Raw genomic sequence first — 25321 nt, forward strand, 5'->3', positions numbered from 1 at the left:
CATATTTTCCTATATTTTTGTGTGTAACTGACTAAAGGGAGCAACTACCTTTGAAATTAGTCCAGTATAAAGCAAGACCGCTGCAGTTGGCAGCAGCGAAAGAAGCTACAATTTAATCATTGGGCAATTGCGCAGCTTAAATTTTTATGTGCATTAAAAGTGCTTGTTCTATCACTGACATGCTCACATTATTATTCTTAGTGTCTTACAACACATTGGAAAGGATCCCTACAGAGATAGACCTTTTTGTTAAAGAGTAAGATCCTTTTTATTAACATGTAACACGAAATCGCTAGCGCCAAAACCACAAGACCCACAAGTACTTTTATCATCGTGAAATTCAAAGTCGACACAAATAAAATAAAATTAAACAACTAAAAACTAAACAAAACAACAACAAATAAACTATTAAGGCAATCACCACTCTCGTTTGGTTGAAATAAACTTTTAGAGAGTGAAGGTTTAGAAGGAACCGTTATACTGCTATACCTTTCTCCACAGCGGTGAGGTAGGCCCTCTCCTCTGCGGACAGCTCCACCTCCGCCCGGACGATCTGAAGCGGGATGCGGTCGCGGTACGGCGAGTACGTCGCCTAAACAAACACAAAATGCCAGGACAAAAAAACTGTCAAATACAGAGAATCAAGTCTGTAAAAATAAAAAAAAATAAAGAAACATACACATACGTAAGCAAAGAAACTAGCTGTGATTAGCTGATAACTTCTGTGATTTATGATATACGAATATCAGGGTTCCCCCAGTGTGTTGTGAGCCTGGTGGCCCACGTTGGGGCCTACGTTGCCCCCCCCATCGGGCCTAAGCCACTGTGAATTATTTTGTACTGTATTTTTAAGCCTTTTTTAAAACTACAGTAACAGTGGGGCGGCTTGGTTGGAAACGTAGATGTAGTCATATTGTTAAATATCCAATTAGAGATCGTAAGCACTGACTTAATGTTGGGGCCTATGGAATCTGCTTCTAAAGCTTTTAAATCCTCAATTTTGCGATCTGTCCATGATTATGTTATCACAGAGACTAATTGGGCTCTACATTAATGCTGCCATCAGGCTGTGACTCCGGACCCTCGTTGAAAAAAAAAAAAAAAAAGACACTTGCCACCTTGCTAAACAAGTTTTCTGAGGGAAAACACTGTCATATATATATATCTATTTATTAATTATAGGTACTTGTTTTGAATGTGTAGTGTCATTAAGTAGTCTAGAAACCCTTCTCAGAATTCTCATATGTTTAGGGTTGAGGAGCTTCTTTGGTCATTACTCTTTTATTAAATATTATATTAGGCTTCAGGGAAAATGAGCAGAGCTGCTTCCTTAAAGAGAATGTATTTAAGTTTTTTTTACAGGGTGTGATAAGTCGAGGTGAATGGCTCAATCACTTCCAATTACCAGGAATGTGTGAGGAAAAGCTCTGGATTTGGACATGCGTTTCATCTGCCTGCATCAGGTTAAAGTTACTTGAAACTTTGTGTTGAACAGATGGATTTGAATCAGTAGCTCTGTGTTCTTTGTGTCGATGAATGACACAGACTGCCGTCCCCAGAATGTGGCTAAAACTGTATACATTTGAGGGCTTAAACAGGCGTGTAAGTCAAATATATCAGCGGTTTGTTGTTTTTGTTCGCAAATATGAATGTCTCTGTCATCTCTGTCAAGTCAAGCTTTCGAAACTGACTCAACATCATCCATCATCAGCGAGATACATAAAACAGCAGACTGTTGTTGAAAATATGAATTTGGCATTGGACGATGGATAGACTGACAGACTTGTTTTATGAGTGTGTGAGTCTTTGTGGCGAGTTTTAGACCTGAGGACAAGGAGTCAAATCCTCACATTGTCATAGGGGCTGTTTAAGGGATAACATTGATAACATTTGCTTTTAGGGTTTGGATAAGCCTGCAGGGACTTTGTGGAAGTCACGACATTGTGTGACTGCGTTTCTGTTCGACTCACCTTCTTGTAGTACAACTGTGTCATTGGATTCATATGGCTGGTCTGGAAGAAAGAAAGAAAGAAAGAAATGAGAGTTACTAGGGAGGACCAGGAAGAGGAATATCAACCGTGCTGCAATAAATTGAAGCAAATGAAGACTAATCTCATGAGAAAGAAAGTGAGATATTGTTCGCTTAAACATCTCACAAAGTCACGAAAGGGAAAGAAAGAGACGGCATTGAAACAACAAAACAGCTCAACATTTGCGTTGAAGCTGGCATATTACTCAGTCAAATCTGAACACACAGACATGATACACGTTTTTAGATTCTGTGTCTTACACCTTCCGAGGAAATAATTTTATTGTTATGTCTCAAATGTCTATAAATCCGCTTTGAAATTACAGAAAATAGACGCTCCTCTTGGTCACCCCTAATAACTTATAACGTTTTATTCAGTATCAAAGTAACCCAGTGATAGCTGTTAGTGCCTACATGGGTACGTTGCGAACAGGAATGGCTAATCGCTTATTCAGCATACCTTTAAAGCTATACTGCATGGTTTCGGTCGCACCATTGGAGATTCTAAGTAATGACAACACAATGTCTGTGCATCCACGTGACGCGTTTTTTCAGAGGTTAATTTTTCAATGCTGTAAGTACACAAACAAACTCCAGCTGGTAGAAATCCGAGCAGCCGAGATCACAAAATCACAGCAAATGAAAGTGTCTGCATGGCACTGAAAGATGAACTGTCCCTTTAAGATTGATTGACCTCCTTATCTTTGTCTCAGCATGATTACATAAATAGAGGGATAACAAACAACAATAATGAATTTTCACCCAAACCTGATTGTGGACAGGCTGAAATCTTAAAATAACATTTTCAGACTAATATTAAGTTTAAGATCGGCAAAAACACTCAACTTCGCCTAACTGTTTCTGACATTTGAAGACTTTCAGAAGACCTGCAGACAGCAGGAGAACAGGATGTGTATTTCTACCAGCGATAAACCACTCCAACTTGAGACTGAACTGACGGTGATGGATGTGCAGACAGTTGAAGCAGTACAGATTAGTGACTCCATATACATTTAGCACAGTAACGTGCATACAGACTAATGGTGTGTGTCCACTGTCAGCGTCATTTCCCCGCTTCCCATTCCTTTCTATGGGAGCACCCGTGCAATGCATGCAGGTAGTGTTGTGGGGACTGTGGAGAAGCGGGGCATTGAGTCGCCCCCCTCGTCATTTGCATAAAGTTGAATTCAGCCAACTTTATTCAAATGAAGAGCGGCCCGGCTCGGCTCAACGCCTCTGAGAAGCTGACGAAAATCTTTTAAAGTGACCTTTGTCGAGCTGAAATGAAGGCAAAGATTCAACAACTGCATGGCCTATTTCTCACTTAAAATGTTTTCAGAAATACGTTTCGGTGAACTATTTTCGTAAAATAAGAGATCGTATTACAAAAGAGCCGACATTAAAGCCGGTTTTGAAATCCCAGAGCAGACAGCCACACGTGACCTGTTTGTCCAATCAGCTGCAACCACTGCAGCTGATTGGACGAACAGGTCATGTAGGAAGGTGGAGACGGTTTATTTGCTTGTCAGTGGTCAGTGAAGAGAAACTGGTGACAAGCTAGCGTGCAAAAAGCGTGCTGGGAAGCGGGGCGATCCCATCCGTGAAAACAAGGCGTATATGGACATGTACCATAAGGATAAGCCTCATCCCACTCCTCTAGTGTTACTAATACATGTAATCCCCATGAACCACTGCCTCCTGGAGAATGTTTAGAAGCTCTGCTTGTTTGCACATTAGTGTTTATTTGTGTAGGCTTTATCATGTTGATTTATTGCACCTTAATTACCCTACATGTGTTTATGTTGGGAGTAAGCTTTGTCGACAGATGATGCATTTAGATTGCTTTACATTTTCCTACGCAGTGTGGGATTCATTTTCCAGCAGTGGTGGAGCTGTCAAAATAAAAGGGAGAAAAATAATATTGATCTGCACGTGTGTGTCAGAAGAAAGAGCTAATGACTGAAGCTGTTGGTTTGAATAGTTAGTTAATAGCCGACTAGCTAATAACACTTCTGACGCCAAGGTTATCAACACTTTTAAAAAAAGCAAAAAATGTTGTAAATCCAAATGTGCAACATGACATCATGACTTCGCGTAAACATACACGGCCACTTTCTTAAGACAAGTGGAGTTTTATCTGTACGCATTTTGAGCTATCCGTGTGTATGTCTATGCTGTATGCAGCGGACGTAAACGTACATGCCACTTTCTAAAGCCAAGTGGGTGAAAAGTCCTGTGTTTGACCCATCCACCACCCCAACCAACCTCCCTACGCAGATTTTCACCCTTTCATACTACTCGCTATGGCTTAAATTCACACGCAATCGCAAGGTAATGTAAGTCAATGGAGGCCAAACAGCGTCCATTGATAAACACGCTAAAAAGCGAGTATGCGTCTTGATAACACGCCAAAATTGACGGGTCATACATACGCCACTTCATGAGATCAGTCTGAAACGTGAAAAAATCCAAACGAAATTGCAACAACAACCAAAACAAACCTCGTTCTTCTGAAGCCTGCTACTTCAATTATCAAATATAAAGTTATAGAATATCAAAAGAGTTTACACACTGAAAACATTACTTACATCAATAGGCAAGTTCTTAAGGGTATGAATATATTTGTTTGTGACCAGATCATCATGGACAAAATCTGTGAGTGTGATGCAAATGTTTTGCTCCGCTGACATTGTTGTCGCTTCAAAGAGTTGTGTTTGTGAGGAGAAAAAGACGATGTCTCAGCTGTCAGTGGACCCTTTATCAACAGCTGACGGATAAATGAATGCCTCTAGTTACCAGCTTTGTCAAGTGGACTGAAACTACTGACTCTCAACTGGCAGTTTCCATGGTGCTTTGAAGTATAAATGTTACCAGGGGTTATTTACAGTCACTGCGAGATTGACAGTCATTCCCAAAAACTGAAAGTGTGAGAATACAATCATTTCCAGAGTACTTTATAATTTCCTTGAGCAATAATGAGGTTGATTGAACTCTACAAAGCGCAGAGGAAGAGGCGCTTTGTCTCCTATATAACTGCATTGCATTTTTTTTAATGACGGTATTGAAACTGATACCATTGCTATTTTTAAGACCCCGCGGTATACTGTATTACCGCCCAACCCTAATTTGCAGCAAATTAATTCACATCGAGGGTAACTCCAATGACCAGGACAAGACTGGACAGGGGACTGAGCTGAGCTGGTTGTCTAAACGTAACTATGACCGGTCGCTGTCACGTGACGTGAGATTTCGTACAAGTTGTTGCGTGTAAGTTTTTGTGCGATTCATTTTCCCTAAAACGAGATTTTATTCATATGCTGCATTTTCCAGGCCGTTGTGACGTATTATCTGTAAAACACATTATGGCTGTTTTGACAGCTAAGCAGTGCAGCAAATTATATTTGGTCGCCGTGTGCTAGCAGAGAATCCAAAACCTTTGAAATGGAATAAAAATGTCCTCTTCTGACAAAACTGGAACAGGCCGCTCATAGTACTAGTAAATGGAAGCAGATTTAGACCTTGTGATTACTCCTAAAAGCTGCAGTGCTCTTACTGGCCCTTTGCTAATTGAGTTTTTTTTTATTTATTTTTTTTTCCCCAGTAAGAATGCAGTAAGAAACCCACACAGACCTGCTGAGTCTGCCGCAGAGAAACAGCAGTTTGTTGAATGTGCTTCCTGTTTGTTTAGATAAAATAAAGCAGGGCCTTTCCTCAGTCTGACCTCAGGGATCTGAATAATCACTTAACCATTTTCTTTTTTTTTCCAGGGGAAAGCTTTGCTGAGCTTGTTTAAAGCCTCACTCTGTTTCGCATGAACACCAAGCAGTAGCCCTTTGTCATAGTTCTCTTCTAACTTATTAAAAAAATAATCAGGGGCATCAATTTTATGGAGAGAGCAGGTGGAGCTGTAGCGTTATTTTTAAACTGCTAGGGGGGACGGGACACATCCTGCAGTTGACTCTATAAGTGATAAAGGATCTTGCTCACGCCTGCAGGCGATGCCGCTGAGGGCTGTAAATGATGTGGACAAGATTAAATTAAATGGATGAGACTAATCCTGCAGTGGTGTAGTATGCAGTATGTGCAGTTGCTGGAATGCAGATCCGTTTAAGATCTGCATAGTAAGGGAGAATTTATGCTGACGGCTTTACAATGCTCCACTGACTGTGGTACAGCAATGCAGATAAACTCCCTGCTCGGCTCCTATCTCACTCCATCGCTCCCTCTTTCCACAAGTTCTTCACCAGACGGGAGTCTCCCCCCCCCCACACACACACACACATACATTCATCAGTAATTTCCTGTCCCTCCTACTGGTTCTCTGCAGCCCTTACCTTCATTTCCCTCCAGCCTGAGCACTGTCTCGTTTTTAACTTTCCCGATCTACCCTCATCTCTCCCTCATCTCTCCTCTCCCGCCTGCTTTTACACCTTCCTTTTGTGCAGGTAGCTATTTGTAACCACTCTACATTTCCCTCTTTCTTCTTATCTCTCCTCTTCAGAAATCTCTCCCCAGCCTGAACATCCTCATCTTTCACTCTCTGTGTCTTTCAAATTTTCTGCTCTATTTTCTGTCTCGTTTCCATTCTTGGGAAGAAAGAAGAGAAAAAAATTAAAGTCTCCAAAAAAACTCCATCTTGAACTCACTCACTCCTCATAATTCTTATCTTTCCCCTCTTTCCGTCTCATTGCGTTGTCTTGCTGCTCCCATCCTGTTTTCCCCTCGGCTGCAGTAGAAAGAATTCTCTCCGACTCTCCACATCTGTCCCCGTCTCTTCTCCTCCTGCATTTTTTAAACAGTGGTGTTTGTTTAGTCACAGAGTACCAGAACATCATCATCATTCTGAGTTGCCCCCCTTTTCTTTGCACAAATCCTCATCTGAATCCTACTTTCTTAAACATAATGAATGGATGTGGAGGAGGTCAAAGTCAACTCGAATGAGCACAAGGTGTTCACAATAAAAACACACTGGTAGCCCGGTGTCCTATGATCCCTCACAAGTTGAGCTACGGTATTCACAATGCCAATAATAACATGCCGACAATTGCTGTTTTTCCTGAGCGTTTTTGGAAGTCAGTGCTGGGAAATAAGACAGGGACGTACACTGGTGCAGCACAGCATCACTCTGCCAGCAGCGTGTCACACACACAGACAGACAATAGAGTGGCACGACAGGCCGCCATTCATTGTGAACTCCAAAGAGTAGCCTGGTGCCACCCGCCTTCCAGCGACTGTAATCTCTTAGCAGCGCCACCTGAGAATGTTGAGAAAGGGTCAACTTCACGCCAACTTCCTCTGGCATGTGGCAGTGACAACCCACAAACAACCAATCATGCAGAAGAACAGCTGCATCGGTATCTCAAACTCAAGTATGTAATAGCATGCAAACTAATTTCGAAAAGCAGATCATCACTTGGCTGGGCCCTAGGGCTGGGTATCGTTCAAAAATGTCCGATACAGGTACCTATACCGTGACTTCGATGCCGGTTCAAAAACGATACTTTTTCCAATGCCAATTTTATAAAACAAAAATAAATTCCAACATTACACATTACATTTAAGTCTCTGTGCGTAACGTAGAGTTTTTCCTGCCTGCCTCTAGGACGTGTAACGTTAGACAATCACAAACATTATTAGATCTTGGTAGAAGCATGCTGCATACTTATTGGCTCACTGACTCAGATTAGATTTACTCCTTTGGTTTTGAAATTGGGTATTGAATGATGAAACATTGTTCGATCCTTGATACTTTACTTTAGGCAATTCGGTCGGTGCCTTGATAGCCAGCCCTATTGGGTCCAGACCTTTAAATCTGCAAGCTCCAAAGACCTGCCCAATTAATCTGGCATCATGACATGAAACAGCGGTTTCTCTGTCGAAAAAGCAATCGATCCAATTTGTGCTGCGGGGGACTAACCACTGGCCAATCAGCACTACGGGAGGGGCTAACGGTGTTGTCAAGCTGTCTCAATATCGGCCAACATCTTAGTTTGTTTTTACTTCGCTCCGCTCAACTCTTAAAATCCCATCACAACCAGTATGTCGGCATGGCTTTGCATCAGTTAACATGATGTTAGATTCAGGCGGATACGTTGGTCCGTCAAGTGTAATGAGTTGACAATTCTGTTTGATATCAGGCAAGACTATCGCTGTAAACAACTTCAATATGATATCATTTTAACAAAGTGCAATTCGCCCTGGAAATGAACTGTGTTATGCAGCAGCATAGCGGCGATGGAAGAAAATCATCCAATCATAGCTGAGCACGTCAATTGCTAAACAACAACAATCAATCTTCCCTTGCACACCTGCTACAGTGGGCCCTATTTTAACAATGTAAGCACACGGCGTGAAGCGCCTGGCGCAGGTGCATTTAGGGCGTGTAGGAACCCACTTTTGCTAGTTTAACGGCAGAAAAAAGGGTCCGTGCGCCAGGCGCATGGTTCAAAAGGGTTGTACTTAGTGTCTTAATTAATTCATAGGTGTGTTTTGGGCGTCACATGCAATAAACCAATCAGAGTGTAATCTCCCATTCCCTTTAAAAGCCAGGCGTGTTTGTACTTTGGCGCATTGCTATTATGATGGCGGAGATTTTCAGAAGAAACTGATCTGCTTGTGCATCAAGTGAAAGCACGTGATTGCAATACTATTTCTCATTGTAATATTTTGTTTGTGTGCTGCTGCACGTCCCTGTGTGTGTAACAAGCATAGTGTGCGCACGCTGTGCACGAGCCTAGGCACATTTTACTAATGTGCTGTTAAATTAACAATGAAATGCTGCGTTATTGACTTTAGACCAGGTTTTTGTTGGTCAATGGCGCGATCACTTTCCGCTGCCTCAAGATAGCAATACGCCAAGAATGCACCTGAACACACCTCCCTGTAGGCCCATGGGCGCAAACATGGGTGCACGTGCATTTGCTATTTAAACGACGTGGGCGCTAGACAGGAAATTGACACTTGCGTCGGGCTGCACCGGGTGCAAGATAGGGCTCAGTGAGTCTGTATGTAAGGCTGGAACATACTTACAGTAGGCAAACACAATGTACAGTGAAAGTCCTGTTATCACCTATAATCATTAAAACACTCTGTAGTCAAGTTAGTGATAGACAGAATAATTTTTCATTTATTGTTGCATTTTAGCATCTCTGAGTGAAATAGTTTGAGTTAGGCTTCTGCCGATAAGAGGGGAGAGGTCGGCAGACATTTTAACAAAGTTCTTAAATCATCTGCTGAGGATGTAGGGAGTAAAAGATTTAAACATCTTATGTTATTCACATTTTAAATACAGTTCAAGACGTGAATAATACTCTTCATGATGACTATGATGGCCTCCTGCTAGTGTCTCTGTTGGTTTTTCTCTGTGCTGCCTTGCAGGTCCATGGGCGGTGCCAACTCAGTGTAACTGGGAGCACCTGGCCAGTCTCCCAGGAGTCCTTAAAGGAACACGCCGACTTATTGGGAATTTAGCTTATTCACCGTAACCCCCAGAGTTTGACAAGTCGATACATACCCTTCTCATCTCCGTGCGTGCTGTAACGCTGTCTGACGGTTCCAGCATTAGCTTAGCCCAGCACAGATCCTGCAGGAAACTGGTTCCAACTAGCCTACTGTTCCGAATTGTGACAAAAGTGACAAAATAACACCAACATGTTCCTATTTACATGTTGTTATTTGTAGAGTCACAGTGTGTACAAAAAAACAACGTAACATGAGACACAGCCATCTTCTAACAGTAAACAAACCGGGAACTATATTCTCAGACAGGCCAGCGAGCATATCACTCCGCCCAAGTACTATATTCTTCCGCCTGAGAATATAATTCCCAGTTTGTTTACAGTTAGAAGACGGCTGTGTCTCATGTTACGTTGTTTTTTGTACACGCTGTGACTCTATAAATCACAACATGTAAATAGGAACATGCTGGCGTTATTTTGTCACTTATTCGGAGCAGTAGGATTGCTGGAACCATTCACCTGCATGTTCTGTGCTGGGCTGATGCCGCTGGAGCCGTCAGACAGCATTACAGCACGCACAGAGATGAGAAGGGTATGTATCGACTTGTCTAACTCTCGGGGTTACGGTGAATAAGCTAAATTCCCAATAAGTCGGCATGTTCCTTTAAGACCTGGCTGTGAACCCGCTCAGGCTCTCTCTTCATCCAGCCGGCACCATGTTCTTTTTAGTTGGCTTCGGCCTGGTTAATAGTTTTCATTCATTATTACTTTGACATCATTCCCTTGTATATTTAGTTATCTTTGTTACTCCACTATTATTTCTTGTCATCTTTAGCCAATACATGTTAAACCTTTTAGTTGCACAGTGTATCTCTTGTCTTTTGTCATGGCTCATGAGCCAGGTCATGACGTGATTAAAGAGTAAACAACCAATCTGAGTCCTGATGGGTTGATGAACAATAGCAGCCCCAGGAGTCGTGTTTGTTAAAATGCTGCGAAGATGTCAGATTTTATATTAATAAGAGGAGCCAGTAATGATGCTTCCAGCAGCTGCGGGTAAAGAAAACATTGCTCTGGTTTGCAGTAGCTGCAGGAAGAGATTTTATTATACTTTTAGTAGCTGTTAAAGACTTTGATGGGCTTGTCCCTGAGTGACTTAATGACCCGCCTGCTGGTATGACTTCCTGCCAAGCTCCCCTCAGATCCTTCGACTCTGTTTTTTAAGCCCAACCCAAATCCAGGACTGCCTTACAGCAAGGATGTTTTCTGATCCTCACAGCCAGAAAACAGACGGCTTCAAACACCACATCAACACTATTCTTATAAGCTTCACTTTTCTTGTGTATTCCAGTTTTGTTCCATCTAAAATGTGTATATATTTTGCTTTTGACTCACTTTATCCTTCACTTATCACTATTTTGTGATTTTATTGACTAAACAAGACTTGACTCATGTAAAAAATAATCAACAAATCATCTGGTGATCTATAATCATTAGTTACAGCCTTAACTTAAAATAAGTTGAGTAAAAGTACTTAGATACTATCCACCGCTGCATTCTGGATCATGTATGTACCTTAAACGAGGAACATTTGAATTCCCATTACCTGCTGCCCTTTTTAATGAAGCACATGTATCAGCAGGAGACATTATATATATATATATATATATATATATATATATATATATATATATATATATATATATATACACACATCTGAGGGCCAAACTGCAGCAGGAAACGGTGGAATAAGCACAAAGTGTCTCTTCGTCTTTAGCGACTCAGCAATAAAGCTGCAGGTCTAATGAGAGAAAGTGCTGCGAGCAGAACTTAAGAGCCAAGCGTTTACTGCTTTTTTTATACGTGGGTGGTTCTCTCTCTCGTCACTCATCCTTTAGCAATTCCTCTTCTTAGCTCTCTCTTCTTCTATGGACAACCTCTCCGTTTCTTTCTAATGTTTTCATCCAGCCTCTCTCCTCCTTCACACGTCACCTCCACACTATCAATCCTTCTCTCTTTTTTCACAACTCTTGACGCACCATTTCTGAACTTTCTGTCTTTTTTCTGTCAGTCTGAACACTCCCTTTTTCCCTTCATGTCTATACCTTTTCTTGACTGTCTCTTTAACTCCTTTAACTTCCTCTCTTGTGCTACCACACGTCGTGCAGCTCCTGCAATAATCAAGCTTAAACATATCCATAAATGCACATATAACTGCGGTGCTCAGTGATACGGTGAAAGCTCTCTAGGCTTCTGGCTCAGTGACTTTTGGTGGGCACGTATGAACATTATATTGACTTAACCAAGAAGGTGGAACTGTGAGGGCACAGTGCAGCAGCTACACAGCAAATTAATTGTATATTTAATAACTTAAATAATAAGCTCTGAAAGGAGGAGGTGAGGTATTTTGTTAATAATTCATATGCCATCCCCCTCAGACTACGCTTGCAAAGTGGATCGCCGAACTTCAGCAGTATTAGACAAGCCGCAATTTCTTCAGTGTTTTTTGGCAATTTAGACCCTACTGGGCTTATTACTGCCCTCCGCAGGAATCAAAAAAACCTAACAGAATTACTTTAATAACAGTTAATGAAAAAGCCTGAAACTAGAGCCCTCTTTCCATTTACTGATCAAGAATTGATTCTGAATCGAATTGAGCGCTATTTGTGTCTAAATGGGACACTAGGTGTACATAACTAGCTCATTTGGACCAGTGCTTTCACCTCCAGATTCGGTTTGTTTGGGCATTTGTGAACACAGCACAATCGCTCTCGGATGCGGGGCGAGACAAGCGGGCCGAGATCGCCCAGAGGGTGGGGGGTGGGGGGGTCTGGAGTGGTTTGTTGTTTGTTTGCAGAACGTGAGTGACCTTTCAAAATGGACCAACTAGGCTTATAAGGATAATCTAAGCAGGTTTAACTTCTGAAGAACAATTGTCTAGCGAGTGTGTGTTGTGCAGCCATTAGAGCCCATATCCGACAGTGAACTATTGAGGCGGCGCGTCTTCTACTACGATGCATCAGGACATAGTTTCCTAGTCGGAGCTGGATATTTTGTTCATTTAATGAACGCTGGCATATTAACCCCAACAAAACAATTAGCAATACATGCTGCAAAGAATAAAAATAAAAGAAAGAGTAGGAAACGCTTTGAGGCAAATCTTCCAAGTAACATTTTGGACCAATGAGAGAACAGCTTGCTTGTACAACTTTTTGACCGCTCTTAAATGTTGCCGAATTAGTCCCTGAATCGGAACAAAGCAAACGAAGCAAAGAGTTCTGAAAAAAGGCCAAAGAATCAGATCCTAGACATTTTGTATGTGTTGTACATATTTGCATTAAGGGTAGATAAGGTGTTTCAGACTAATTGTGGGCTATACATCCTGTGGTATGTGGCGTTGGTACGATGTACCTGTACCCTGCAGCTTGTCTCCCTTGCTCAATTAACTCCTTTTTATCTTCCTCTCTTCAGTCTCTCCCTAAATATCATCTATCTGCCACCCCATCTTTTTCTAATCCTTACTCATCTTTCCACCTCTTCCTCCGCTACACTCTCACCATCCCTTCATTCATCCCTGCAATATTCCCCCATTACTTTAGCCATTCATTTCGGCGCTCTTTAACTCCACTCCATCACTCCTCCCAGTGCCCTCTGGAACTTTCTCTCCAAAGTGTCTCGCTCCATCTCTCCCGCACTTCATCAAACTCCCTCCATCTTTTACACCCACTTTTTCTCTCACTGCCTTGCTGGCGTCTGTTTTCAGGTTATAGTTTTTTTGCTAAATTCATTTTCTCTGCTTTTAAAAAGTCTGTCTCACTTTTTCGCTAAATTTCCCCTTCTCCATTTCGCTCTCAAACTTGTTGTGTCCCTACCCCCTCTTGTCATTGATATTTCTCTTTATGATTGTCTTTTACTCTATAGTCTCTCTCTCTCTCTCTCTCTCTCTCTCTCTCTCTCTCTCTCTCTCTCTCTCTCTCTAATCTCTCTATATTCCGCAGGACTGCCTGTCTTCCTCCCCTCGATCCTCCAATTCAATATGTGGACAGAAACCAGACAAATTGGTACAAATCAGTCATCTGTCTGGCTGCAGGAGAAGCAACAGACACAACACAATCTGAGTAAAAAGAAGGGCACGTTATTGACCGAGCACCCAAAGGTAAACATAACCTGAGAATTGAGACCCAGCTAGGTGTCGGTTGCAGAAACATTAAATTAAAAATGTTGTGAATACCAAACAGAAGCAGTGTGGCAAACGCACACAGACCTCCTCATTCATTTCAGTGAGACCACAGTGACATAAAAGCTGCAGCAAAAATGCCCCTTCAGTGTTTCTGGTTGTAGTTCGGTGTCCCGTTGACTTTCTGGACAACTGCACACCCTCCGCTAATACCACAACAAAAAGATGCAGCAAAAATCACGTGTTCAACCTTTCTACTACGTTTTGGATTCCTCAAATATTTTTCAGATCAGTTTCAGAATTATCTTCATTGTCATTATTATACTCACTTACAATGACGTTTCGCATGGCTTCTCCCAATGTAGTCAAAATGTACCAAATAAATATATAAAAGTACCAAAAAAGTACCAGAATTTAGCAGTATTAGCAGCATAATATTTAAAAAGTGATGCTTGTGCAGGTACAACTTTAAAAAGTAATCAATAGAAAGCACTTGTTAAATTAAATTTACACATTTACAAATTTACAGAGGTTGAATTGTATTAATATGAATGAATCTGTTCTAAATCTTTGTTTATAACTGGGTTTCTGAATGTTTGAAATCTGTAATATGCTGTAAGAAAGACCTTATATCAACTCACAGAGAAACAACGCATTTAATGTGGTGCTTATCTTTTAGACCAAGAAGATGTTATATTACAGCAAACGTCCTAATATCAGTATAAAGCCCCAAATAGTGATCCTCAGGCAGACGGTCTTTCTGGTTCAGCTCCTATCAACGATCTGGTAACTCTCTACACTTTTAATGTAAGACATGATGCAATGAGATGACAAAGCTACAGGGCAGAGGTAGAATGGAGCTTCTTTTCTAATGGGAGCAATTGGAAGAAGAAGGGAGAATTCAAAAAGAAGGGTAGTGGATTATAGGAGCAGAGTGAAGGATAGAAAGGGAAGTTATAAAGAAGAGGTGGGGAAAGTCACCCTCTTGATTGGAAAGATATTAAAAGACATTTTGCAGACTTTTAGTGCACAGACTACTACAGCTGAAACATGTACTGCTCTGAAAAAGGAATTTAAAAGATATAAACAAAGAATGTGAAGACTAACGAATGAATATAGGAGCAGAAGAAATGTATAACAGTAGATGAAAAGGTAAACAGAAGAGCAAAATGGGTAGAAATGGAGCAGAGAGGGACGGGGAATAAGGGAAGTTCAGAAAGAGAATCTTAACACAAACTGCTCTGTTGTGTTTGAGGACTGTTAGTGCTGCAGCTTTGATGAAAAATGGCAAAAAATGGGGTGAAAGGCAGGGCAAAAGGGGATCTTAAATAGTCCCCAAACAACTTCCACCCTGAAAATCTAACTTGAGGAGAAGGGAATGTGCTCTGCTGCTCAGAGTTTGCTGATTTTGCAGGTCAAGACAGTAATTGCGATCAACACCAGCACGACTCCACTCCTTCATGCTTACAGTTGTTGCAGTGTTGCACAAATAATCATGCCTGTTTGTCACTTTATGTGGCATCTTTGTTGTTGCTTTTCCGTACATCAACAGACTTATTTGTGGGTCTTTAGACCGATGTGACATACGCAAGCAATGGGCTGAAGGAAGCTTTTAGTTCCTCGAAAAGTTCCTGGGACTAAAAGTTGGCATTATAAGCAACCAAAAGTCTGTAGGACATCAACACACAATATCTGCTTGATGAGGATGAGTCAATAAGTTCAGATTTCTAGGGAAAACCAGGACAGGAATCAGCACACATGTTCATGATTATTAGGGATAGAGCGATTATCAGTTGGCAGTTTGCAGATTGTCTGTATCTGTGTTTTATTTGCCTGATTATCGATAAAGTTAATTAAAAAGTGTTCTACGTTGGCTCGGCTACAGCTCTGTGTCTGTCCCTCTGCTTCGGTTTCACTCACCGCTGAGTCTTTTTTACTGGGTATTATGTTGGAAGTTTCTAATTTATTAAATAATTGCTTAAAGCATCTAAACAAAGTTTTGTGTTGGATTTTGTAACATTCCAAAATCTTAATTTTCACTTAAAGATTCTCTTTTTCACTGTTTATGCATATTGGGTTCAAAATATTATTATTATTGGTTTTATAAACTAATAATAATAATTATAATAATAATCGGTATCGGCTTTGAAAAAACATTATCGGTCGATCCCTAATAATTATGAATTATGAATTATGTCTTGTAGTTAGTTTAATTAAGTCGAATAAAGTGGAAGTGGTCAAGCAGAAATCAAGAGTTTCAAGATCCATTTTCGTTGAGAATATTTTTCTATATATTATAATCGGTCATTTCTGCACACACGACATCTATTGCATATCTGTACGGCCTGGAGGAAGGATCCCCCCCTCTGTTGCTCTCCTCGAGGTTTCTTCCTTTTTTTTTAGAAGATTGTAAAGCCCCTTCAGGCAAAAGTGTGACTTTAACGCGAGACTAAAGCGAAAGCAGCCACTGCAGGTTATATAAAAGCCACCAGCCTGATCCAAAAACACAGCGGGAACAACTCTTTTAAAGCCTTACAGAACATGTAAACAGCTTTTCTTTCTCTTTAACCTTTGCTTAACAGGGTCAGTTAATTACAAACAAACTTATTCTTATTATCAATCTCAGCAGAAGGAGCCGGAGAAGAAGATAAATGAGACGGCGGAGAGAATTCTGGCAAACATAGCTATGCTGGCAGGTGATGCAATCCTTTGTTGCGTAACGCTCTAAATATAGAAACAAAAAGGCATTTCTGCATTTGGGGAGACGAGACCGCCGGATGAACTGAAAATATCTCAACCCCAGCTCTACCTCCAATCCTGCCTGTTTCTCCCTGCGCCTCTAAGCCCTCTAACCCCCCACCCCCACCCCCTTTTCTTCTTCATCCATCCCTGCTTTCCTCCATGCCAGCTTTGGTTTCACTCCACTGTGACTAATTTCACCCTCTTCGCTCATCCCTTTCTGGGCTAATCCCACTTCTACTTTTTTGTTAATACTTCTTCTTTGCCTCCCTCTCTGTACTAGCCTGACGTGGTCCTACTCAGATTCTAGTCAGAATGACCTCGAATGTTGTGGGCGGGGCTAAATTCGGTGGTATCCAGGTTATCTCTGTACGCCATTTTTGCAAAAATCTCTTTTCCTCCGCAGTCCTTTAACCTAGGGTTGGGCATCGTTTTGATTTGAACAATTTGGATTCCAATTCCAATTCCTCCTTTTGATTCCGGTTCTTATCGATTCTTGATTCTGATTATTTGAGGGGTGAAGTTGGCTTATTTCATAGATAAGAAGAAACTTTTATTTTGATTCAATGGTGGTTTGCAGTTTTTAACCAGACTTTTTCCAACGTAAAGTAAAGCCACACTTTACAGCGCCGCTTACTGTGCTCCGCGGCTGCAACACAACGAGCGCCTGGAAGTACGGCAGAAACCAAAACTTGCGCGTGTTAAATTTGGAAGCGATGATCGGATTAGAAACCAAACTTTCCAAACGATTCCCAACGATTCCAATAAAAAAAAAAAAAAAAAAATGATTCCATTGGAATCGTAATTCTTGAAACAATTCCAAGTCTGAACCGGTTCTCGATGTCCAATCCTACCTTTACCTCTCTTCCAATTCCTCCATCCGGCTTCTCCGTCCATCCCATAATCCCTCTGGTGGCCCCTCCACCGATCCTTCCATCTATTCTTTCTCTTGCCAAACATTTAATTGTCCTCTCTTCTTTCTCTGTCTCTGGTTTCCTGTCATCCTTCACCTCTCCCCCCCGCTTCATCCATCCTGCCATCTGCTCCTTCATCAACCCTCACCTCTTCTCCTCCGCTTCTCCGTCTTCTCATTCATCTCCACTGCCATGTCCTCCCTCCTGCCTTCATCCCTCCTCCTCATCCCTTCTCCTGACATTTATCTATCTCTTCCATCCATCACATTTTATGATCTATCCCCAAAATCCTGAGCTCATCCTCCTCCTCCCTTTCTGTGTCATCTTTTCCATTCGTCCATTCATCTTCCTTTCAGCCTGTTTGATTTAATTAACAATCCGCTTCTCTTCCTCCATCGTTCCATCGCCTCCTTTCTTATTTCTCACTTTCTGCATTGAGCAGACGCTCTCGTCCACGGGTCACGGCACTCGATGTCAGAGTTTTAATAAACCCCCTCAGACTCATCAACAAACAGCTTCCAACAGCAGAACCTTTCCTCTTGACAAACGACAGGAGGAACTTTTCATCATCTAATCTCTCATTTAAATTCTGTTGCACTTGAAGAAACTTTGTCCGTTGTAGTGAGTAAGAATTAATTAAACACATCTGTTTACTCAGCGCTTTAGCCAGTTCCTGATCAGTAAAACCCTCCCCCAAAAAAAAACAATCTTGGCAGTTGACCATTTTTCAGTTGGTACGAAAGTTAATTTTGGATGCTGGTGGTGGAGCTCTACAGACTGCCGTGATTATAAAGTGAAGAAAACTTGGACTGAAACGTAGCTCATGAATAAAAATTAAATTAAATAAAAAATAGGGACATCTGTTTGTTTTAAGCTGCTGCACATGTTTTATGTTCAAGTATGAGATAGCAGTACATTGTCTAGCAGACAAAGGGGAAAAAAATTTATGTAGTCTGTTCGGTCTGTAATTCAATTTGAAATCAACCTGAGCTTATTATGTTTTTGTCCCTGGACGACGTTCTTTCAAAGATCAATGCAACTTAAATCAGTCAATGAATCCCTGGTGCAAACGTGCAATCAGCTTTACTTCTCATGTGGCAACCATGAAGAAGAAGACGCAGCAGTAGCAGGATGGTAAGGAAATAACAATGAAGTCTTGCCCTTCTCCTTCAATCTAATCTCAAATCAAGTCCTTTATCTACAGAAGCTTTACAAACTCTACCACAAATGAGAGTGCATTACCAACGGGGCCCGCCAGAAGCAAGGTCCTTTACTCTGCGTCAGCTGCTTTGTGCTCATTTAAGTAATTAAGCAAGGTTTATTTATATAGATGCAAATCCACAACGCGCTTAACATTGAGAACAATCACACAATATAAGCAATACAAAAGACAGAAAGCAACAATACACAGCACAGGGCTATCAAGATTGAAATCACCGCAGCATCCTTTATCGGTGACCATCATGTAGAAGAAGTGGGAGGAACAACAGTTTAATGATTACCTCAGTTGTGGCTCAGGGCCAACACGCACGAATAACAACCTCTGTCCATAGACCCTCAATTTAGATAAAAACTCAATAAATGGGAATAGAAAAGCAATGGAAGAAGGATACATCTTTCTTTCTCATCAAAAATTCAACAGGTCCTGCATGTAGAGTGTAGACAGAAGTAGAAGTGGTAGAACTACAATGTAAAAACCCAGAAATATAACATAAAGCCAAGAACTACAAAATAATGGAACTATAAAGCATACAGAATAACAAATTTACAGCATAAGAAGTAGTAGAGAATCACACTATACTGCCAAGTACTTGAGTATATGTAGAAGCAAAATAGTAAAATAAGTTAAGACGTTCCACTCCTCCCTTTGTCCTTCTTTCCTTCCATCCTTCCTTCCTTCCTTCCCGACTTTAATTTAGTCATACGTAATTATACAATGAGCTATAATTGAATTTGTTGCGCTACATCAGTCTTCTTAATTGGCCAGGTCTCCATGTGTCAGTGTGTGTGTGTGTGTGTGTGTGTGTGTGTGTGTGTGTGTGTGTGGCTCTGCATGCAAATGTGAGGTTGAAAGAGTCCTTTAAAAGTATCGGTACGTGTGTGTTTGTAAGTGCATGTTGTGTGACCTTGTTAGACCTCGTATTAAAAGGAGGGAGATACACACACACACACACACACACACACACACACACACACACACACACTTTCCTAAACAGTGATACACTGAGCTATTATCACATCTATGTGAGGCGACTGGGTGTGCACTTTTTGTGTTTGTGTGTGTCAGAAGTAGTAAGGACTCATGGGATTGAAGTTACACATTTAGATTCTCTCTCTCTCTCTCTCTCTCTTTATCTCTCTGCTTAGTCATGACAGAGGGAGACAGAGGATCGCCATGGAAACACTACTTGGAGTCAACCAGTCAGACAGCAGCTGTGGTTCAAGCAGCAGGTTTGTTTGTGTGCTTGATTCTCGCCTCACCGTCCCATAAGACTGTGACGTTTTATCCCAAATTCAGACTTTAGTTTGACATGGGGAAAATATTAAATATTTGGCTTCTAAGAAAAAGCCGCTTCCTTACTCTACGACGACAACAAATCTCAGGATCGGACTGCTAGATCGACACCAAAAGTGAAGCAGCGGAGGCTCTAGGAAGGAGTTGAGCAACCTCAACGTCACAACTGTGCCACACACCATTTACAAAAGCTTGTACGTGGCAACGAGCCACGCCTGATTACAAGCTACTAAACAATAAGGAAAACAATTATCAAGCTACAGAAAAGAGGCCATTCATCATTTCCACATGCTGTACAAAATAAAATATGACAAAGAAGTAAGAAGCTAAAACTGAAGGAGGTTTGGTATTTTTGCTTGAAAGAAATGACTAAAATGATTTAATATGTTTTTATTTTGTAATATGTCATATTTTCTTTTCTTTAAAGATTATTTATTGGGCATTTTAGGCCTTGATTTTCATAGGACAGCTGAAGACATGAAAGGGGAGAGAGAGAGGGGGAATGACATGCAGCGAAGGGCCGCAGGCCGCAGGTTATCTACCAGGTGAGCTACCCAGGCACCCGTAATATGTCATATTTTTAATGGATGTTAACAACAAATTATGTGAAATCATCAACATGTGCAAAGGATGAGCACTGAATTATATCAATATCATAATTAAAACCAAACTGGGGTAGGACCAATAACATAGCAGTATAAATAACAATCAAAGTAGTTTTCAGAGACTGAAAAAAAAAAAACATAAATCAATTTGTTTAATGAAACTTTCTGTTTTGACTTTCTTTCTGCAAATAATGATCACCCTCTCCACCAAAATGACACCTGTTGAGACGAGTTATGTTTACCTTCAACGTCAAAGAATAAAGTGGTGTAATGTTCTTACAGCGCAGTAAAAAGCTGTAGCGTTTCCACTTTTTGAGCTCAACTCTGCAGGACTTTACTTCAGCACCACGGACAGCTCAGCAACATATTTTCGTCTTTATTTATTTTTTTGGCAAGAAAAACGCCACTTTTAAACACACTATGTGGCCGTAAGAAACAAGTCTGTCCACACCCTTTTGTGTACAGCATCAGTTTTTCCACAGGAGAAAATAGGTGGCGTTGTTATAGAGGAAGAGGTCAAGGTGGATGGTTGGATCACCATCAGACTTTAACACAAGAGGCCACTGTGTGTTTCCTGTTTCCAACATACAGTCAACATGGCATTACAGTTACTGTAAATTTAGAGGGGGGATCCGAGCGACCAAACGGCCACTCCCAACTTGGACTGCTCCGCGTATTGTTAAATCTGATTGGCTCAGCCTGACCCTCGGCCGAGTCACTTACTTCCCTCACAGAGGAAACCAAAAATGTCAAAACATCCTGAGTTAAAGATCAGATTATCTTTATACTACAAAGGCTGTTTTAGTATTTTTTAATTTTTTTTATTGTTTTACATCTGTATTATATAGTATTATTACTATTAAAATGACTTCTAAAAAATACGTGCGCTCCTCACAGGCTCTCATAAAAGGCCATTCCATCCCAAAGTCCAGGGCTGAATTTTTGTCCCAGTACATTCCTGTCCCTAACCCTAATAAGTCATTTTAACCCAAAATTAACTCCTTCACATCTTGTCTTTCACCGGCAGTTAACTTTTGTTTATTTTAACTATAAGATGAGCGTTCCTGAACTTGAAAGAAACCGCTAGAGTCTCTTCAACAAATGATCCTTTATTTTGATTTGAGGACAGTTGGGTCATCAATAAGATCAGTGTTGATGTCAGTAGAGAACTCACATGTAGGTTGAATATGTCAGTCACCTTGTTTACACACTCAAAGTGTTGTTATGACTGTGAAAACACACACACACACACACACACACACACACACACACACACAGGCAAGAGTCCATGAAAACAGGCCTTAGGCTAATTAGTCTCCCGTGAACACATTGTGTGTGTGTGTGTGTGTGTGTGTGTGTGTGTGTGTGTGTGTGTGTGTGTGTGTTGGATTAATTAGCCAGGAAGACAGCAGGCAGACGTTAAGATGGCTCCCTTTGATCTGATGCAGCTAAGTACTTCCTGGAGATACACACGCTTTTCCACAGAGATGACAATAGCAGGTACAGTATTATTGTGACATCTGCACTCAAGTCTTGAGTCAACACACACACACACACACACACACACACACACACACACACACACACACACACACACACACACACACACACACTTTTACTGTAACTAACTACTAACAGGCGTTTTTTAAATACTAATCTTCAGACTTTTACTTTAAGATTTGAAGCAAGAGAAATAAGAGGAGACAGGCTGATAACCTAGGGTCAGGGAGGGAGAAATAAAGAGGGAAATAGAAAAAAAGGTAAGAGAAAATGAAGGAATAAGTGAAGAAGAACATTTTGTAAAATGGAGCTAAAGTAGGAAAAAGTGACACCTGGAAGATATTTGACATTTTTAGCGGCTTTGTTCACATAGAGGCAGCTGATCAGCTAAAAGATCCATAATATGAATAATTAGCTCTATACATCATCAACATGAATGTTTCATAAGACTGTGAACAGCCTGTTCCTGTTATAGCGTTACAAGATGGATTTTCTAGACTGTGTCCGTGGTTGTTTTTCATACATTGGTGCGTATCGGCTAAAAGGACTTTTAATGATGTGGGATTTGAAATTAAATTCTCTTTCTCCTCCTGCAAATGTAAAGCAACCTGGTCTCCTCTGTCCATTAAGTAGCTATTAGGCAGGTGGAACTCATTACAGACTCTGCTGGCAGGCAAATGACAAAAAAATTCAAATTATGATCAAAATTGCCCTGGCAAGACAGGAAAAAAAAGCATATCAAGAAATAAAGAAAGCTCAAAAGATATAAATGTGAAAAAAAAACGATTGATAGCTTAAAATGACAAAAATGAAACCATATTTTAAAGAGAGGTTAATGCAAGTCAAATTTTGACAAAGTAATGACATTTTAAAGCTTGTGTTATTGAGAAAATAAATGGGGTTTGAATGTAAAGGAACCTATGCAAAGAAAATGTGATTCTGTCGACGGGGAGCAAGCGAGATTGAAAAACTCACAGAAAAGGAGACAGATGGAGGGGATTCACTTCCTCCTTCGATGTGAAAAACAGTCCTTAATAAGAGCCGTTCCAGCCTCAAACTGTGAATATATCAGCATGTTTTTGCTTCAGTGACATGGAGAGAAAAAAAGTCTAAATATTCATAGTTGGAGGAAGAAACTGCCAGATAAACATCTGAATGCCACCTGAAGAAGAGACACTGAGTCAGTGAGTCATTTCACTTAATTCATTTTCTTCAACTCCTCAGAAATGATCGGTTATACAAAGACATTTTGGGAAAATTGGACGTGTTAATGTAGCAAGTGTAGTGAAAGCTTTGAAGATCAGTGCAATTAATGCAGAGTGAAACCGAGGACAACAGAGAGAGGGAGAGAAAAGAGAAAGAGAGGGAGGAGAAAGAAACAGGAACAGATGAGGAAAATCAAGAAAAGAAGGGAGAAGGAAGTTTATATTCAGTTTTTTCTTATTGTGTGACGCTCTTACAACAAAAATCTGTCTGGAGCCGCAAAACCTATTTGAGCCTTACAATGAAGGTATCACAGTCTATTAAGTCTAAATTAGCGTAGCAACATTTTTAAATTCTAAGAATAGATGCTTTGACATTTTAATGAATGATTCTTTCATATATTCACCGTCCGGTGTAGTGGAGTTTGGAGATTTGATCCAATTCTTAAAAGTACATTTGCTCTGCTCTGCTTTCTGCAGCAGTTCCAAAATCACTCTCTTTTTCGGATACTTTTCAGCAAATGCAGTGTTCTTGTTCTGGACATGTCTTTCAATAGTCCTTTTTTGGAGTTTGCTAATTTCTCTCCGCAGATCAAGCAATAACCATAAGCCAGTAGCATTGGCGGTGAAAGCAAATGAGTCTGTCCTGCACTTTAAATTCCCCATTTTAGTCCGATACTTTGCTTTATTTGGATTTGGAATCCATAGCTAGTCTATAGAAAATGTAAGCTGCTATTGAGGTTACATCAGGCCTATGTAGGCTATACAGACAGACACACACACACACACACACACACACACACACACTGGAGAGGGGCTAGAGAGCCGCAGGATGCCTACCCCTGATCTATTCACAACCATGAGAATAAAAAAAAAAGACTGCTGAGGTTGTGGGACTTGCATCATTATTGCACGCTTTAAGCTCCAACATCAAAAGACAAAATCTGAGTTTTGCAAAAAAAACACAGCAGGCATCGTCTCATCTGTTCAGTGAACATTGGACGCCAAATGTTCCCGCACAGGAGAAACCAAACCACTGCCTTAATACGTCTCTCAGCACTGATGAAGAGTGTATGTGAAAAGATAAAAGGAAGACAAAGGGAAAACATTTTGAGAGAGAGAGAGAGAGAGAGAGAGAGAGAGAGAGAGAGAGAGAGAGAGAGAGAGAGAGAGAGAGAGAGAGAGAGAGAAAGAGAAGAGGAGGATGTGAGATGTGACACTGTCTGCTGTCCCGAGGGCATCAGTCGTTGCCGCCCCAATGACCGTGGCTGTCGTGGTTACCAGTATGACAACAAGCGCAACGTGTCATACAGCACTGTGCCGTCTGGGGACAGTCTGTCTGAGTCTGACACATCTCAAACACACACACACACACACACACACACACACACACACACACACACACACACACACACACACATATACACACACGTACACACAAACACCAAATACCATGCATGCCAAGAGAAATATGCCAACATACACTCACAGACAAGCAAAGGAATGAAGCCCTGAGAACACACAGGAATGTGCACACAAAACAATATCACAGTCACACATTTGTGGTGAACAACTGATGCTGAAACATAAACACAAACATACACAACAAATATAGACTCACAGCACCCGAACACATTAGCATACACAAACACACAGCTTTACATTTTGTACAGCTGACGGGTCATCAGGGAAAAAGCTCTCTCACACACACACACACACACACACACACACACACACACACACACACACACAGGCTTTAGCATGCATTGAAAGGACACACCCACCCACACCCACGCACACACCCACACCTCTGCAGTGCTTGAGTGTGTGCGTAGATATAAACACACAAAAGCATTAATATTAAAACATTCAGAAAAATGCTATCATGGTGGTGGTGCTCTCTCTCTCTCTCTCTCTCTCTCTCTCTCTCTCTCTCTGGTCATTGGATCGAATCAGAGGTAAAGTCTCTATCAGTCAGACACAGACACACTCAAACAAACACTCACTATAATTCTCAAGAGACACAGACATACAAAACAGCAACAACACATAAGATAAACATAATGGGATTGCATGAAAGCGTACACACACACACACACACACACACACACACACACACACACACACACACACACACACACTTTGCTGTGCTGCATAGGTCAATGAGTAGTTAGAGTGATGGA

At 41.0% G+C, this 25321-nt stretch overlaps 1 protein-coding gene across 1 annotated transcript in view; it reads right to left on the reverse strand.

Annotated features, from left to right (window-relative positions):
- Positions 1–25321, reverse strand: part of trpc5a (transient receptor potential cation channel, subfamily C, member 5a) — a 138038-nt gene that overhangs the window by 77626 nt on the left and 35091 nt on the right. Inside the window, exons 2-3 of the mRNA XM_028563633.1 lie at positions 1971–2012; positions 490–592 (exon numbers count right to left, since the gene is read on the reverse strand). Of these exons, the coding sequence (XP_028419434.1) occupies positions 490–592; positions 1971–2003 (136 nt within the window). The 5' untranslated portion in view covers positions 2004–2012. The remainder of the gene's footprint in view (positions 1–489; positions 593–1970; positions 2013–25321) is intronic.

This window comes from Perca flavescens, chromosome 19, assembly GCF_004354835.1.
Source record: "Perca flavescens isolate YP-PL-M2 chromosome 19, PFLA_1.0, whole genome shotgun sequence".
Taxonomy (NCBI): Eukaryota; Metazoa; Chordata; class Actinopteri; order Perciformes; family Percidae; genus Perca; species Perca flavescens.